Source organism: Glandiceps talaboti, chromosome 4, assembly GCF_964340395.1.
Source record: "Glandiceps talaboti chromosome 4, keGlaTala1.1, whole genome shotgun sequence".
NCBI lineage: Eukaryota > Metazoa > Hemichordata > Enteropneusta > Spengelidae > Glandiceps > Glandiceps talaboti.
Genome location: NC_135552.1, coordinates 10,405,105 through 10,422,901, shown reverse-complemented (window position 1 = coordinate 10,422,901; position 17,797 = coordinate 10,405,105). Strand labels below are relative to the sequence as shown.

General features: G+C 37.4%; 1 protein-coding gene and 1 pseudogene across 1 annotated transcript in view; one reads left to right on the top strand and one right to left on the bottom strand.

Moving 5' to 3' along the window:
- The first annotated feature begins 496 nt into the window (after positions 1-496).
- Positions 497-9,158, top strand: LOC144434139 (ectonucleotide pyrophosphatase/phosphodiesterase family member 7-like; annotated as a pseudogene).
- A 3,849-nt stretch (positions 9,159-13,007) lies between these two features.
- The window catches only part of LOC144434138 (uncharacterized), an 82,098-nt gene continuing 77,308 nt past the window's right edge, over positions 13,008-17,797 (bottom strand). Inside the window, exons 39-43 of the mRNA XM_078122593.1 lie at positions 17,138-17,265; positions 16,282-16,364; positions 15,732-15,822; positions 14,881-15,021; positions 13,008-14,337 (exon numbers count right to left, since the gene is read on the bottom strand). Of these exons, the coding sequence (XP_077978719.1) occupies positions 14,062-14,337; positions 14,881-15,021; positions 15,732-15,822; positions 16,282-16,364; positions 17,138-17,265 (719 nt within the window). The 3' untranslated portion in view covers positions 13,008-14,061. The remainder of the gene's footprint in view (positions 14,338-14,880; positions 15,022-15,731; positions 15,823-16,281; positions 16,365-17,137; positions 17,266-17,797) is intronic.

Below are 17,797 nucleotides of genomic sequence, written 5' to 3'. Positions count from 1 at the left end.
TCGAAAAGGAAATGTTAGGCTTTCTTTGCTGTTTCCAAAAAGAGTTTCTCTTTATGTTTGGATAAACAGTGTTTTTTAAATAGATATTCCATGCCAAATTTATTCAAGAACTGGACAGGATAGACAATGATGAAAAGCGCTGCAATTCATTTACCTATGGAGTCTTTATGGCAGCTATTGAAATACAGTTCATTGCTGAACTCTTATTTTACAATAACAGTTCATAAGGTCAAAGTAAACTTTTGTTGTGTGAAAAAGAAACCGCCAGATGACCCAGTTTGAGTCAGTTCAGGGCAGCAGCTTCATCAGTAAAGAAATACATGATTTGTATAAGTATTTACTGTCCATCCAGTTAGTAGTTACGTGAGAAATGCACAGTTCCAACTCATGTAATTTTTGAGAAACGACATCTGCTGAATTATGAGCCCCGTGCTATAGGGAGTGAACTCTATTTCAAAAGGACGCTTTGCTTTGTGTTAAACAAACAAAAAACTAAATGGTGTGTGAATATAAAGAAGTGCTGGTAGGGAAGATCTTATGACTTAAATTTTACATAACCTTTTCATTTTTTGAGTAGACAGGGTTGAGCGGTAGGACTAAACAGACGTATGACAAAACGATTTCTTATGTAAAATCAGTACACCAACCTATAATCCAAGAAGTATGTCAGTGACTACTGATGTTTAGGCATGTTTCAGTAAATAGTTACTAAGTAAAACACACTTAACCTTTATTATATGAAACAAAACAAAAATAAAGGAAAATACTCGTACAAGTTCTATACCATGTCCACTTAATGTTCCACACAGTACAAATAAAACTGTTGCAAACGCTACCACTTGATATAGCTTGGAAAATTGAAATATAGTTGAGTATATATGTAGTGTAGTAAATAGATAAATAAAGACAGACAGACAGACAGACAGACAGACAGACAGACAGGCGGACAGACGGACGGACGGACGGACGGTCGGTCGGTCGGTCGGTCGGACGGACGGACGGACGGACAGACAGACATTTTTTACGGAAGGTAAAAGACGAAATCTTACCTTTGTATATATATAGGGAGGTGCATCGCAACAGAAGTTGTTATTGGTGCAACTTGATTGTCTGAGGTATGACCGGTTTGGGTTTGACATGCCAAACCTAGAAAACATTGGAAGGCAGGGTGTAAAAGCGAACAGTACTCTTCCACCATTCCCGCCACAGTCCATGGCTTCGATGTATACTATTGCAACAGGTAATCGAATTGCCTTTTGTTTCTAAGAACATCTTCGATTTAGGTAAATACTTCGTCATGATTTACACTTTTCACGTGTAAGAATTTAGCCTCAAAGGCTAGGAACATCGAAACTAAATATAGTTACTGTACCAATTTACTTTGAAAATTAGTTTCTAAGATTGATCAGTCTCGCATCTAAAATGATCAATTTGTGAAACATTTCATATCATCAGTCTGATCACTTTATCTTGAACAAATTAAGACATCCTAAGAAACTTGGACTTATTATTGATTTTAATCGAGAGACTAAAAAACAAATAAGATACCCTTTCCAATTTTTCAATTTTTACTTTTTCATCTTTTTTAAAAACACGTCGAGAATAACATGAACTAACATGTCCCAAAAGAAGTCTCAATCAAGATACCCCAAGACAAGTCTCCAAGAAAATAAATTGGAGTAAAGTATTTAGACAACAACATCACATATTGCATATTAGATATCCAGATTTCGCCAACTAGTCATCGACAGAAGGTAACATCTTCGTCATATGACATGGAAACCGACCTAGTGAATCATAACTTTAATACATGTAGCAATACACTATATTGAATACACTATATTGTACAACACACACACACACACACACACACACACACACATACACACACATACACAAATAAACAAACAAACAAACAAACAAACAAACACACTCACACATACACACTCACACATACATACATACATACATACATACATACATACATACATACATACATACATACATACATACATACATACATACACTTTTTAAAATACCCAATTACAGTTTAGTTTCAGATGTAAAATGCACATTTTTGACGTACACACTATTACGCATAAATATTCTTGTACAGGTCTCTACGTAGAAAGTCATGGTGTTGTGATCAACAAATTGTACAACGCGATCACTGGTGAAGTATACAGCCCTGTCAAAACTTTCCATACCGCCGAGTGGTTTGACACTGGTGCCGAACCTATTTGGGTCACAGCTCATTTACAAGGTCTAAGGGCTGGCACACTCAATTATCCCGGTGGATCTGTCAAAATTAAAGGGGTCAGACCTGATAAAGACATCAGTGTTACAACATGGGGACCATATGAATCTGATTTTAACCAACGTATTGATAAAGTCATACAATGGTTTGAAGAAGACGATTTGGATCTTGTTATGCTCTATTATGGACAGTTAGATCATACGCTAAGTCATACCGGTTTGTTTTCAGCAGACACAGCAGCAAAGATAAAAGAAATAGATGATGGAATAAGATACCTTGTGGATGAACTACAGAAACACGGGATTTCGGATAACATGAATATCATATTTACGAGTGACCATGGAATGATCCCTCGAGGAAGAGGAAGAGGAATAAGGATTTGGGATTACATTGATGAAGATGACATTGCATTTATTGTTCCACAAACTGGGCCTTTTGGAATGTTAACACCAAAAGAAATAAGCGAGATGAGGTGGCGTATCAAATTTAGATGGAGAGAGAGAGAGAGAGAGAGAGAGAGAGAGAGAGAGAGAGAGAGAGAGAGAGAGAGAGAGAGAGAGAGAGAGAGAGAGGAGAGAGAGAGAGAGAGAGAGAGAGAGAGAGAGAGAGAGAGAGAGAGAGAGAGAGAGAGAGAGAGAGAGAGAGAGAGAGGGGGGGAGAGAGAGAGAGAGAGAGAGAGAGAGAGAGAGAGAGAGAGAGAGAGAGAGGGGGGGAGGGAGAGAGAGAGAGAGAGAGAGAGAGAGAGAGAGAGAGAGAGAGAGAGAGAGAGAGAGAGAGAGAGAGAGAGAGAGAGAGAGAGAGAGAGAGAGAGAGAGAGAGAGAGAGAGAGAGAGAGAGAGAGAGAGAGAGACTTTTTGAACATTCAAACCTCAGGAGTCGTTTACCTTGTACTTTGCAAAATAGTTCTCTTCATTTACCCCCCCCCCCCCGGGGGGGGGGCGAGTCCCGCTCATTGGGTATACGTATATGTACCACCCTGGTGGGGGTTTCGCGTCTAACATGGGTACTGTAGTTTTAGAGATAAGGAGTCCTAAAATGGGATCTACTTTACATTATTACCAATTTTGTTTGGTCTAAAATAGGGTCTTGGAAGGAATCACATAATAAATTCTCGACGAGTTCGAAATTTCTGGGAACTTGATTTCCCTAGGAATTCCTGCAGTTAATTCGCTGGTGATAGTTTCATATCAGTGATTATATATTATGGTCAAAATGGGTCTAAAAGGGGTCTGGAGTTAACAACATGGCCGCAAACCCAGCAGACCAGGCCAGTGGTACCCCCACCCCACTCCCGGCCATTTACCCTACCATGCCGTGACTTAATTATGACGCTGCAGTCAATAGACAAGCGAGTGTGTGTATCTGCCAAACTTCTCTGTATAAGTTAAGATGGGGGTAATATAGCCATACAGTTGTATTAATAATGTATTGGGAGTAAATTTGGGTATTGGAGACAATTTTCAAGTATTCTATGGCTTCCGATGTGTATGCTTTGAAACTTATGCTACTAAATGGCCTTCTACAAGTCCCTTTTATCAAAAATGTGCTTACCGTGGGAGGGGGACACCCCCTCCACACCCTCCCCACTAGCGATCCTGGGAGAGTATGCTGTTTCTGCCCAGAATTAAGATTGAAAGAGAAAACTCTGCTGGCTAAGTATTTCCAAGTACAGGTTACAGCTCAATGTGAGACCATTTTCGCAAAGCCTACACCTATTTGTAAAGAATCTCTCCGCATGTTATGTGTGGACGCTGAAGTTGATTGCCACTGTTAGTTTACAGTGTGTAACGTAGTGTACCATAAAAAGGTTTTGTTTCCCGTCCTAAGGTAATTTCAAAAATGATGTGGTGATGCGGGGTTGTTTTTGTTTTTGTTTTTTCATTTTTTATGGGGGGGGGGGGGGGGTATGGAAACACACAACTGGTGGATCGATCAACCATAAACATTCCCAAGAACGCTGGCAAACTGTTCTCCAAGGACTGGTACTGCTTTTGCCATCCCAAGTTACGATCTTGCAACCACCTGATAATGGCATTGTGAGTTCAAAACGTCTGTTTGGGCGATCCAAATTATGAAATTTAGGCCACACTTTTGAATGTCTTTGAGTCATCAGAACATGGAAGGCATCTTTAACAGGTTGCTGTGACACTTTGTCACAGTCTTCGATCAAAACGATCTTTAACTACTTGCCACTATGTCTTCCAGTTTTGCTTGTAGGGGGACACTCTGGAAATTTCCTTCATATACACGTGACACCAAAGCCTCAATACGGCATAGTTCGTTACTGTTCGGGTAGAATAAATCGATCCCCAGAACTTAGAATACATTTACATAAGTCCTCGTACAATCTGCATACCTTGGTGGAACTTTCAACATCGACAAGTCAAATGGACGCAAGATTTTGCTGCCAACGGACATTTGAATGGACAAAAGCATAGCGATACAAAAATAAAACATCCCCCTCACTGATCTACCACAGGCAACTGATCATGACAACGTACGAAGTATTTCAACTGTAAAAAAACTTCAGTGATTGTAATACTATATATTTACGGTAGTTAAAGAATTCTTGTTTAGATGTACCTCTATGCATTTCGTCTTTACATGTTAGTTACATTCGAACGTGTTTCCTGGGTAGTTATTCATGTTATCTCAGCGAACGCGTACGCGTTCTCTACAGTTCGCTTCTTATCTCCTCGAACGTAAGCGCACTTATACGTCACCTGTCTCCAATCTCGCATTCTGATTGGTCGAGAGCCCTGCAGATACACAGGCGTATTTTTCACCAACAGCCGTATTTTTGCTTGTTGTATCACGTGATCACTACACGTCCCCTTGTAAACAAATCTAGCAGACAACTAGAGATCGAGCTATAACCAGCATTTCCAATGCCAAATTTGTTGTCAATCGAACAAATATCACCGTTTTATACATTGTAACAAGTCTTTGAACTGTACTTTTCATGTCACAGGGAAATAGTCAAAAATTCCACACACAACCGTGAAAGTCCAGTGACGGCGAACGCACGGTCGTCACGCGATCGTAAACATGAATTCCTAAATTTATGAAGGATATGAAAATCACCACCACAAAGGGTGTAATTTTTGCTTAACTAGAACAACAAAGCACATCACGAACATTTATGTACATTTAATGGAATACAGTACGCAAAACAAAGACGCACTCATTTTTCAGCTGATGGTTATTAAGTTTGAATAAATCGCTGAGTGATATGCAAATAGTAAACATTACGTCATACTACTGAGCAAACGCGCACTCTGATTGGATGATAAAGTTAAGGCTGACATGTAAACAACCGCATTGCAGTTATCAGAGAGGTGCATGATACTACGCTCGACAGTATAACGCGGAAGTGATTTTATTTTAACATGAAACAGCATTTTTAGACATTCAAAAATGGATTCATAGTCGCAGGTGACGTATAAGTATGTTATTTGCCAAATACTGTTCCACATCTTGCTGCTCGAGGTAATTTTTCTGGTATAACGGCTCGCCTCCGGCTCTCCGTTATACCAGAAAAAATACCTCTCGCAGCAAGATATGGAACGGTATTTGGCAAATAACATATACATATCACACTAATAGTAATACACATGAATGATGATATAGACAAGGTGGGAAAGCTTAAGAGGACGTCATCGAAAAACACTACCAAAAAAAAAAAAGAAATCCTCGCTTCAGTTTGTTCATGAGTGAAATGCATGATTAAACAAAGACTTATCTATGCATATAAAATTGTAGCGTTGCGTTGTCGGGTTTTCTCTTTTAATGATGTTTGAAGGATATTGTTAATGTTAGTCACTTCCGCATTTCAAGCTTTCCTACCTTGTCTGTTTGTACACATACGTTGCAAAAGTAGTCATGAAGTATTGTACGATTCATAGAAATATTTGCCACAGTTGTGTTATATGAACTCAGAAAAGGGGAAATTTAAGAAATAATTTCTAAAAAACGTTGTCCTTATCGTGAAAATTTCGGTCGCTTCGCATAGCGTTACGTATACTATGAACTGTCTGTGTGTCCGCTAGACGTTCTGTCGAGCTTCTACAACACATGTATTTCAGAGTACGCGTTCATCCTTATAACATGTATGCACGCGTCTGCGGCATGATACTCTATGTTCCAACGTATTCAGACGAAATGTGTAGTGGTACCATCAAATTACCAGTACTTTACTTACCCTTTAAATATACTAATACAATCACTGAATGTTTGTACAGTTGAAACATTTAGAACGTTGTCAGCTGCCTGTGGATCTACAGTAGTCAAATGAATTTTCACAAATCGCCAGTGACGTCTGAAACAATAAAGGGGAAACAGAATAAAAACGTACGATGCGCATGGTTTGGAATGACGCGCGCGAGGACGGGAAACAAACCCCTTTTTTTGGCCTAATGTGAAGTGGAGCGGGGGGGGGGGGGGGCTGTACAATTACACATTAAAATATGTGCAGTCGGGAGGGGGCTACGAAAACTCTTTATAAGAGCGCGAGGGGGGAAATTGTTAAAATCAAAATGATTGAAAACTTGATTGATCTGTAGCTTGGTGGGATGATTTAGAGATATGTAAGGGAAGAGTTGTTCATTGCATGATGATACTATCACTGATATGCACATCAGTTATAAACATAATTTATGTCTAAAATGGTGAGAGTCGAACCAAAGCTACTACGCAAAATGATTTAGTTGAAATTTTGTGAGGATGTTTCTGGGGATGTGTAGATGATGAAGTATTCAGGACATGATGATCCCATTAGTGATATACAAATTAGGTCTAAAATTAGAACTTTGGTCAAAAGCTAGACGGGACTGACATTTCATGGGGATGCTTCTAGAGGTGTCAATCTGTAGATGTTGGAAAAAAGACATATTGACTCAAGTGACCATGGCAACCAAGACCGTGTGCTTAATAATAGCGGCCAAATGTCAGTTACACGATCACTCACGGCTTAAATTGTACAGTTGGGCTACAATATCATTGTCGCTATTTGCAATAGAGTTAAGCTAATTCTTAATGTTCATCATGCATTATATTAACCGATAAAAAAGATGAAAAGGAAAAACAACACTTTTTGTCATTAAAGGTATATCAACGATTGAAAGAAGCCCATCCTGAACTGAACGTCTACAAGAAGAGTGAAATACCAGAGCACTATCACTTCAGAAATAATGATAGAATTCTGGACTTGTTACTTGAAGCCAACCCACCTTGGATTCTTAGCACGGTAAGACTAGGTATTAATGTCCAGTTTTGTTTGCAAAGTTAGATTATGTTATGCAAATTCATACACATTAGCCAAATTCATATAAAGGCATAGTGACCGCTGGAAATCTTTTAATCAGTTTGTTTGTTTGTTTGTGAACATTATATAAGGTGCTAATTTACACTCGCCTTCTACACCGCCTCTTGATTGGTCACTGTGAGGTTAACAAGACCCGAGAGTAAGGAGTCAGAAACTGTCCATAAATTCATTAATTATGAATGAAACTGTCCTCTATGTTGTTAACTATGACATTATTAGTAAGCTTGTGGAAATAACCAGGTGTAGTCAACGAAGCTTTTCTTGCAAAAAGCTGTCCATATGCAATTTTTCAGTGGGCGGGCATTTTGTTTAGATCGGTAGTGGGAGGGGAGCAAGTGAGGAAGAATTAATTGCGGCAGGGAAGTCCTGATTTTGATACAGTGGGAGGGAAAATGTGGAATTGTGAGGGAGGGGTGCACATTCTGTACATCAAAATGAATTGCTGATATAGTGGAAAGCTCAAACGTTTTCCTGGTGGGGAGTGGCCATCATATCGCGTTGGCAGTGGGCAGGCGGGCAAGTTGAAACCCAGTGGGTGAGGGGGGGGGGGGGGGGGGGGGGCAGACATCCTTCACTACCAGTGGGAGGGTGCATAAGAAAAACTAAACACTCTCCCCACAATTGGGGGTTGGGGGGGGGGGGCGATTCTATTAAAAACATCTATTTGGTCAGAAACAACATATCGTTAATGAAAACCACAAATCTGCCCTTTGGCTGCACCTGTATTTTGCTTGAGGCTTGCAATTGCCGCAGACGAAATTACAGACGATTACCCCAAAAAACCTGGACCTTGGCGATATCTATCAGTAATTATACGTTAATTAATTATTGATATGTATTTTCGGCTAATTTCAGCGCAGTGTATTTAATAGTACAAGTATGGGTTTCCATGGCTACGACTTCTTACACCGGGGAATGCAGTCAATATTTTATGGTTATGGACCTAAATTTAAAGTTAATTATGAACGAGGACCGTTCGAATCTGTGAGTATGATTAATATTATATGTTCATTTTAATGATAAAGATTATAGAAATGAAAAACATCAAGAAACGATGAGCACATAGGTAAAACTGCTTTTAATTAAAAGTTTCATAATTTCTGAAGTATATGTTTGTGAAGTTCTGAAACTACGACAACCAGCCAGCCAACGAGACAAACAGACAGACAGACATACATACAGACAGACAGACAGACAGACAGACAGACAGACAGACAGACAGATAGACAGACAGACAGACAGACAGACAGACAGATAGTGCTAGTGGGGTAGACAGGCAGGCAGACAGGCAGGCAGGCAGACAGAGAGACAGAGAGACAGACAGGCAGGCAATGCTATGACATAACCCTTCCTTACGGAAGGTAAAAATGACATCCAAATCTTAACCGTCATTTTAAGCTATTGAAGGCTTTAGATAAATTGAATTACATATACTAAATGAAATACTGTACCCCACTGTATTGTTTCTTACTTCAGGTAAACATATACTCCTTAATGTGTGAAATACTTGGTTTGCAACCGGCACCAAACAACGGTTCCCTTGACAACGTTAAAGATCTCCTTGCTGAGGTGGCATAAGAACTGCTACTTTTGCACCTATGTATACCTGTGTTGCTATGGAGATGATGTTCGATATAAGTTTAGTTGTTTATATCTAGATCAACAGATGTCTGATATTATACATGCACAAACCAAGTAGTTGTCTTTGAACTGAAAATATAGATTATATACCATGGTTGTTCAACGTCACAACCTATGTCTATGTCACTGGTTGTATTGGTCGAAAAATAAAGTGGCCAACACTGTCACTGAAGTGTCACTATTGTATTTCACATCGTGTGAAAATACATAATATAGTAATATTTTCATGGATACATTTTACTGATTGATGGAGATTAACTTCTTTCTGTGGTTTCAAACAAAAATGAAAAACTACGTTAGGGTGACCCTATTTTATAAATTGTCGGTCGATTAGGAAAAAAAAGCAAAAATTTTGAAGTAAAAAAATCGTCTTCATGCCTCTCCTTTTCCTCCTCTCTTCTTTTTATTGGATTCCTGGTAACAAGCCCTTTCCCAACTTCTCTACAGAACTGTCATGTTTTCAGCCCCCCCCCCCTTCTTGAATAACCTCCGTCATGAAAAAAATGCTCTGTTTGTGAACAAGTGTCGTCATCACCACCATGACTAGATTTGTTTAGCCTGTTTATGGCACTTACGCTACGGTTTATTCCACCTAATCTTTTGTTAAACGGAATATACAGTAAGTGCTGTAAAACGGTCTAACACAAGTGGGTTATAGCTAGGTTTTGTTGTTCAGGTATAACCATCCTGTAATCAATGTAGTTGGAAATCCCCAAAATGTACATTGATCATGAAAGTCATCAGAAATACCACCCTAGTACTGGGTGTATATTTAAACCAATGTATCTGTACAGTAGCTTATATCAACATATTATAATGTCTCCAAAATAGTTTTAGTTTGTGTGTGTCCTAGCTGAAAGCTAGGTTTCCGCTTTCGTAATAATAGCTGAAAGCTAGGTTTCCAGTGTTGTAATCTTAATCTAAAAACAAACATATTTTGTCACCTGTTATTTTATGCAGTATTTGAGTTGACTGTGATATCCGACATGTTCTTCACCCCTAACAAAACAGGGTTGCATGACATTCCATCATATCTTAGACTGTATATTCTAATTCTGAAATGGCCCTCAAGTTAAAATAAACAAAAAAACATCAAACATATATTCATTTCACATCAAATTTATTTCAAAAAAGTTGTAAAATATTTACATAATTACAAGTCCAGTTCTGGGCTGAGAAGAGCCATTTTACATATACATTGAAACCTCTGGCAAATGAGGCTTGCATAATTTACTTTAAAAGGTAAATAAATAAAAAGACAAAAAAAAATGTATACAACTGTTGGAAACTTTGACATTTCACAATGTACTGTATCGGTTTCACACTAAAGTACTGCAGCCTCTCATAATTTTCATCATTTTTTAAAAACATTTTTTTTTTTAAATTTGAGAATAATTTCCCTACAGTATGTGGCATGATCTTGAATACTAAATGATGAAACTGACAACAGCCTGGACATTACCGTGCCCAGTTGGTGAATATTGAAGTTTCAGTTAAACGTTTGTGGTAGACCCCTCAGGAGAACTATAAAATTTTAACCAACACACCTTATAATATAATCAAAATAGTTTGATAAGTTGAGCGTATCAGCAGACTTCAAATCTGTTGGAGTGACGGCAATGTCCTCCATAGGGAGTCCAACTGGCAGAAATGTTGTATCATGCATGCCATCTATATAAGATTTGTCCAAATAACCTGAACAAAGATGGGGGACTGTACTTTCTCTCTAAGATCTATGGGAGTATTCTCCGTGATCGTGGCACTTTGTGATGTAATCATAAATAGCACCATCTATCATGAAGTGAACAAGATTGATTGTTTGCAGTCGAAAGTGCTCAGCTTATCAAACTATGCTGCGTGTATTGGTTAAAATTGTGGTATTCTCAAGCCTGACGTACAGCCCATTTCAAGTTACTGTTTACTGGCTATGTTTGATACATAACATCTACACAGTAACCAATAAGAAATGGCACATGCTACACTTTAAGATAGCAAGATTGGATGAATACAATTTCTTGTGACATTTTGTCTAAATGAAATAAACTAACGTACCTCCATGCAGACATAAAATCATTGGTGCCTGAATGTCTGCATCTAGTTTTTTTTAGACAAAATGTAGCAAGAAAATGCAATCTTAATATCTTAGAGTAGATATACAGTTTCTTATTGGTTTCTGCATGGTTGTATCAAACATAGCTAGTGAATGATACCTTGAAATGGGCTGTACATCAACTGATGCTTCTATTACTCTACAATCAGTATGAGCTGGCAAAATGTCCAAGCTGAAGTCAGGTTTCATCACATTAATTGTTAATCGATCTAACACTAGTTTTTTTTTTTAAAGGGAACAACTGAGATGTAATCTTTGAATCTAACCATACATATACTTCCATTGCACATGACCATCCTTGGCCTTGGGAAAGGTTACTATTACTACACATTTTGTTAAAGAGCAATGGCTCTTAATTATCAATCATGCAAAATTTCAAAATATGATTCAAATCTTGTTGTTTTAAAAGACCATGGACACAACAAGAACTTGTATAAATATTATTATTACACTTGAGTGTTCAAGAGTATGGCAAGCTGGACACTTTAATAGAAAACAAACAAAAAAGAGAACATGGTTTCGTGTACAAGTTTATTATGTTGTACACTTGTTTTTAAATTCTGGTATTCGTATTGTAGAGAGTGCATTAATTTGGCAGTGATTTGATGCAAATGCTTCAATTTTATTGCCTCTGTTAAAAAGAAATATTTCATTATTTTTCATGTTAATATGAAGTTCCTGAAGTTTCAAACGTGTGATGTTAGGTACTTTTTATGTAAATGTCTACTTGATAGTAGTGTACCTATGTTGTTGTTTTTTATCTCTCTATTAGTTAAAAAGCCTTGATGTTTTATTAATTTTGTGTATGAATTTCAGCTTTTAATGATAGAATCATGTGACAGTGGTGAGCTAAGGGAAAAAAGAATACAGTTTCCTCACTAGACCTTTCCAGTAAACAGCGCCCTCTAGTGAGTTTGGTAAAGATGACAGTATATGCACAGCAAGAAGTCACTGATGAATATCATTTAAAAAAAAAATTTTGATAGCATAATGTGACATTTACATAAAATTCAGTTACATTGAGTCATTGCCACTAGAGGGCGCTACTCATCAGGAAGGTCTGTTGATGGTATTTGGAAATGAATGACAAGCCATAATCACAATGTAAACTGTCACTAGAGGGCGCTACTCAGGAAGGTCTATTGTTTATTTGAAAATGAATGACAAGTTATATCACTATTTAAACTGCCACTAGAGGGTGCTAGTAATATGAAAGGTCTATTGATTTGCAAATGGAGATGAGCGACAAGTAACAGGACATGGAAAACAATTACAAAGTTGGTAATATTTCCATCATGGGTTGCAATCAGCTGTTGTACAACAACAGATAACAAATTGCTGTCAATTACACAAAGTGAATCATTTCAAAACAACGACCTCCTGACCAGCAAATAAAAACACAAAGAAATGTGAACAGACATGCAAACATATAAAATGCATGACAATATTTCCACCTGCTTCAGAAACCCAAATATTTATGACATGTAAATTTGTTTGACAAATAAAAGTATTTCTCCTCTGGATGGCACTTCAAGGTGATACTTCAGAGAGCATCAAAGCTTTATGTTATAACTTAGAATATAAGATCATGGGGGGGGGGGGGGGGGGGGCGGGGGGCGGTTAACATCAGTTGTATTTAAAACACAAGACTGTATATGGTAATCCCATAAAACTCTACAACAGGTGACACTGTGCAGGCCACTCTTTGCAGTGTCATGTACATCGAAAGGGGGTGTGTGTGGCCAGGGCTGGAAAGTAGTGATTTTGCTTTTCACAGATCCAGGACCAGTAATCATATTTGACTGGTTTTCATATACAGCTGAACTCTGAATGAGCAAGTCCATGTGTTATTTACTAAATTGTATACTAAAGTGTGCGAGCGACATGTGCATTTAGTGATAACTATCATCATATATAACTTTTACAACTTTTTAATTTACTCCACGAGTTCAACTACTGATCTGTTACCCCAGTTAGTGTAAGTTTTAAGTTTTCACTGGTTCACTGATGACTAAAATTCATCACTTCTTAAATGTACATCACCACTGTTTTCCAGCCCTGGACATGAAACTACAGCCAAAGTACACAGAACTTCCTATGCAAAAATGAGATGTCTATTACAGCAAGTTCTACCCCTCCTGCTTCCCCCCCACACCCTCAACACCTAGAAAAGGAAAAGGAAAAACAACTTATTCTTTGGTTATGTTTTACGGCCAACTTCAATATTTTCACCAATTTCTTGTTTGGCATATTACATTTGGTATAAATAGGGCACATATTTGGGGAGGGGTGAGTGTTATTAAAAACCTATAGAAACACTGAACCCCTCCTTACTTTGTTGGAAGTTAACTTGATTTTTCTAGGGGGTGGGAGAGGGGTGACATTTTTAAGAGAGGACGAGGCAAAGTCTTTACCTAACAGTTAAGCACTGCTATCCTTCATCCATTTGAATACACAAAGTTTTGTAGTTGGCACAGTATCATTATTATTGCAGCAGATAGAATTACTTACAACTTTTTGATTATGTACACTATGTTAACACTTTTTACAAATAAAAAAGAAAGAAAAAAAAAACTACACACAACCTGAGACAAAAAATGTTGCAAGTATTAGACAAGATTTTATTTGACCCATGGTGGAAATGTATAGGGGGTTTTGCAGGAAGTGATATTAAAAATGTGATCTAGGATGCATAGCAAGTATGTATTTAGAGTTTAGGTTTTTTTTACCCTAGCCTAGATATACACCGTTATTCTCTGCATATGATGACGATGACTCCCCATACATGTCAGCTGCGATGTCTCGGATCTGTGCCTCTACGATTGGGTAATGTTTGAGAACGCTTTGAAGATCTTCCCTTGATAAGGCGTATACGTCTACGTGAGTGATGGCTTTGTATGAACATCTCCTTGGAATGTCGTAGACTAGATTGATGTCATCAAAGTATTCGCCTGCATTGAGGACCTTGTTTAGTTTGGTCTCGTCATCTTCACTCATTCTCCCAACCTACAAACAACATACATCAAATTTACATACCTCATCATTTTACAGATTCAATGGTGCTCTGTTGAGAAGACAACACAAGTTTTCTTCATTTAAAGACAAAGCCCACAGGCATACAACACTGAAGTACCATGAAAGTCAGGGTCACAAAATTAAGTAATGGCCATATTTACATTGTCTATTATACATTACACATGCAAGTTGCCAACAATATAAGCCTGCATGAGAATACAACAGAACTCCATAATGCACGAGTGTAAATATGGCATACTCTGGGTCTTTGCACTCGTTTTTACTATGCAATCACACACTTTCGAAATAGAACGAACAATCACGTCCTCATTTGCATGTAGGTATGCAATAATGTTTTTGGTATTGCACGGCAGTGCAAATACTACTAGTATGTATGCACACCAGTTCAAGATGTTAGTAATCTCTGGTACAGAAGTTCTTGTCCTATTTTGAGCCTCTTGCATGAGGTACTGAGAATTACCAATGGTTCTGAAGAAACAGTATGTTGTGACTATAGAACTACAATATACTTACAGTTCCTCGGTGTATGAGGTACATCTCGTCTCCGACATCACCTTGTCGCACCATGTAGTCATTTGGCATTGTCAACACTTGTCGTAACATAGGGGATAGCGTACGGAAGAAGCTGTCTTCTGCACCTTTGAACATGGCCACCTGAGATTGAGAAGGGAAAGTGTATATTAATATCATGCACTATATCATCATATGAGTTAATTCTCCAGGCTTGTATATACCTGTTGCCATCCATCAATTCATCCTTCAGACAAACGCTTGCTCTCAAAAAATTTCACTAAAGTCACTTGGAGATTGCTTCTAAAGAGCTCTGACATAAATATGATTTCTACCAATAATATTCAGTTATCATTTCTTTCTTATAGTGAATACTACAAAGCATTTCAAATTAATGACATATATGTTTTGGAATTTTGTATTAGCTCTTTAGGAACACCCCAACCCTCCCTATTTCCCCCCCCCCCCTTAATTCCTGGGATACATCCTGAATGGCATAAAATTACTTAAGCTGCACTAGCTGCAACTGGAATCTTTTTTGAAACTTTATCGTCATAACGCATAGCCTGAATAGTATTGAATCACCTGTAGGTAAACATATCTGTACAGCAGTACACATAGTATGGTGTAATATATCCAAACAATTGATTTTTGGGTCCGCACCCAAAAATCAGCACCCCAATGAATAACTTCTCACTATACTACTTATAGATAAAACAGACCTCTAATTGACATGTACAGTATCTCATTATTAATATTTTAACAATTTTCAGTGAATTTATTGTTGGTTATCTGATTAACAAAATAATACTCAAGTTACAGCTAGTGCAGATTTAAAAGACCATGACATTTACCTTCTTTAGTAGATGTTCATTTGCACCAAGCCATATTGCAGCATGCATACAGGACGGGCTGTCTTTTAGAAGATTTTTAATATCAACGCCTCTGCAGAATTAAAATAGATAAATAAATCATCACATTTTTTTTTTCAAACAAAACAAAATAAAACTGTTTATATGCATAAATATCACACAAAAAAAACCCAGCAAGATAATCAAGGGAAGGTAAATATAAAATTCAAATCACACTTCCTGAAAAGTCAGCTAAGGTGTGTACTAATGAGTTTGTAAGACAACAATTATCACTCCAACAATAATATTAAACATTGAAACTAGCTGGAGATTCAAGCCATTTTTTGTACGAATTTACTGCTGATTATAAAATCTGCACCTTTTTTTTGCAAACTTATGATAAAGTGATTTAACAAGACCAAATAAAATTACAACATTTTAGTATTGTATTGCATAATCGTCTTCTCTAACTTGAACGTGTCAAAATAAGTTTCACCTATAGTTCATTTGATATTTTCTCAAAAACGTAAAAAGGTAAATTGATTGTACTAACTTGTTCCTCATCCAGATGTAGTCATAGTAACTGACAACTTTCTTCTGTAGTTTGCTAGGCAACCCTTGGTCATGCATATGATCCTACAGATAAGAAGATGTAAGATTACATTCAGTGTAAGTCTACTTGTTTTATGATGTTGACATAAGATGGGTGTGTCTTTGTATATTTTTATGGATCGCTGACAACAGTAACCCATAGTCATATATGTGATATGTCCCTCATACAGGATATTATACATTAATGACAGTTCACTTCTAAATTCACAAGCTTGAATTTTACATCACTTACATTACATGTGATAGACTAGAAATACCAAGTTGAAACTTACTCCTCATTCATTGTTCACTGTAGATCCTTGCCATGGATATGCATTGTCTCATGGGAGTATGCATAATGTAAATAGCAGAACATAAATATTCATGATTGTTTTATTTGAGGGTAATAAGCACTTAGGAGTCATGAATATCTATGTGCTGCAAAAATATACGAATCTGGTAATCCAGCCTTCGGTTTACTAAGATAAGTGCAAACTACATCTATTTGTTCTTCAATGTGGTAGATCACACAAGTGGTTGATAGCGGTTCCTCTGTTGTGCGACTATAATCACCCTGTGATCGGACATAGTGTAAACATTGGAAGTCCCAAAACAGTACACTGCAAATTCATGGAACTCTGTCAATAAAACTCTATCACTAATCCAACATCCATTCAATAACTTATCACTGTTGTATCAAAACGTTGTGACAATAGTTTTAGTTTGTGTCTATCTTAGCAAACCGAAGGCTCAGTTACCAGAGTAATATCAGTGGTGATTTTCAACATAAAGATAAACTAAGTATTGTTGATGCTTACCTTGATACCTGTCAGATGTTCTTCATATGCTACTCTGTTAGACTCGGCATTGGCCAGTGTGGAAGCGATGTTACCCAGGATGAAACCAAAGATCAGCTGACCGACAATCATCACAAAGCTGGCAAAGACTGTAATGATCAAAAAAATAAATAACTCAGTGAGAAATGGACAATCTCAACATTTTTAGTACCGGACTCATTTGAATTCTCATCCACACTGGTGAGACCACAGTACCAGTATTCAAAAAGTAGTAATTATGACAAGGATGTTCTCTGTCCAAGTAATGGTTTTTGAAAAGCTGGCATTTAGAGTATGAACATTTTGTGATATCCAATTAATTTTATTGTGCATGTTTTTCAGTACAATAAATGTATTGACAGCAGAATAGCATTTTTTAGAGAGCTGCAGAAAATGTTATAGATCCTCATATTTGAATCAAGCAGTTCAATTATTTCATCCTTTATTTTAGTTTTTGTTGATTCTTTCACTTTACACAAACTAAGCTGTCACTATTTCTGGCAAACTATTACTGCTAATTCTGGGACTCCCCTCCTTGGTTGCACTTTATTAGAATGACACCTTGATTAATTTAATATTTTGTAGTTGCATTTCTATCGCATCATACAAGAATCTTTAAAGGCCAATGTTGTATCGGTATTA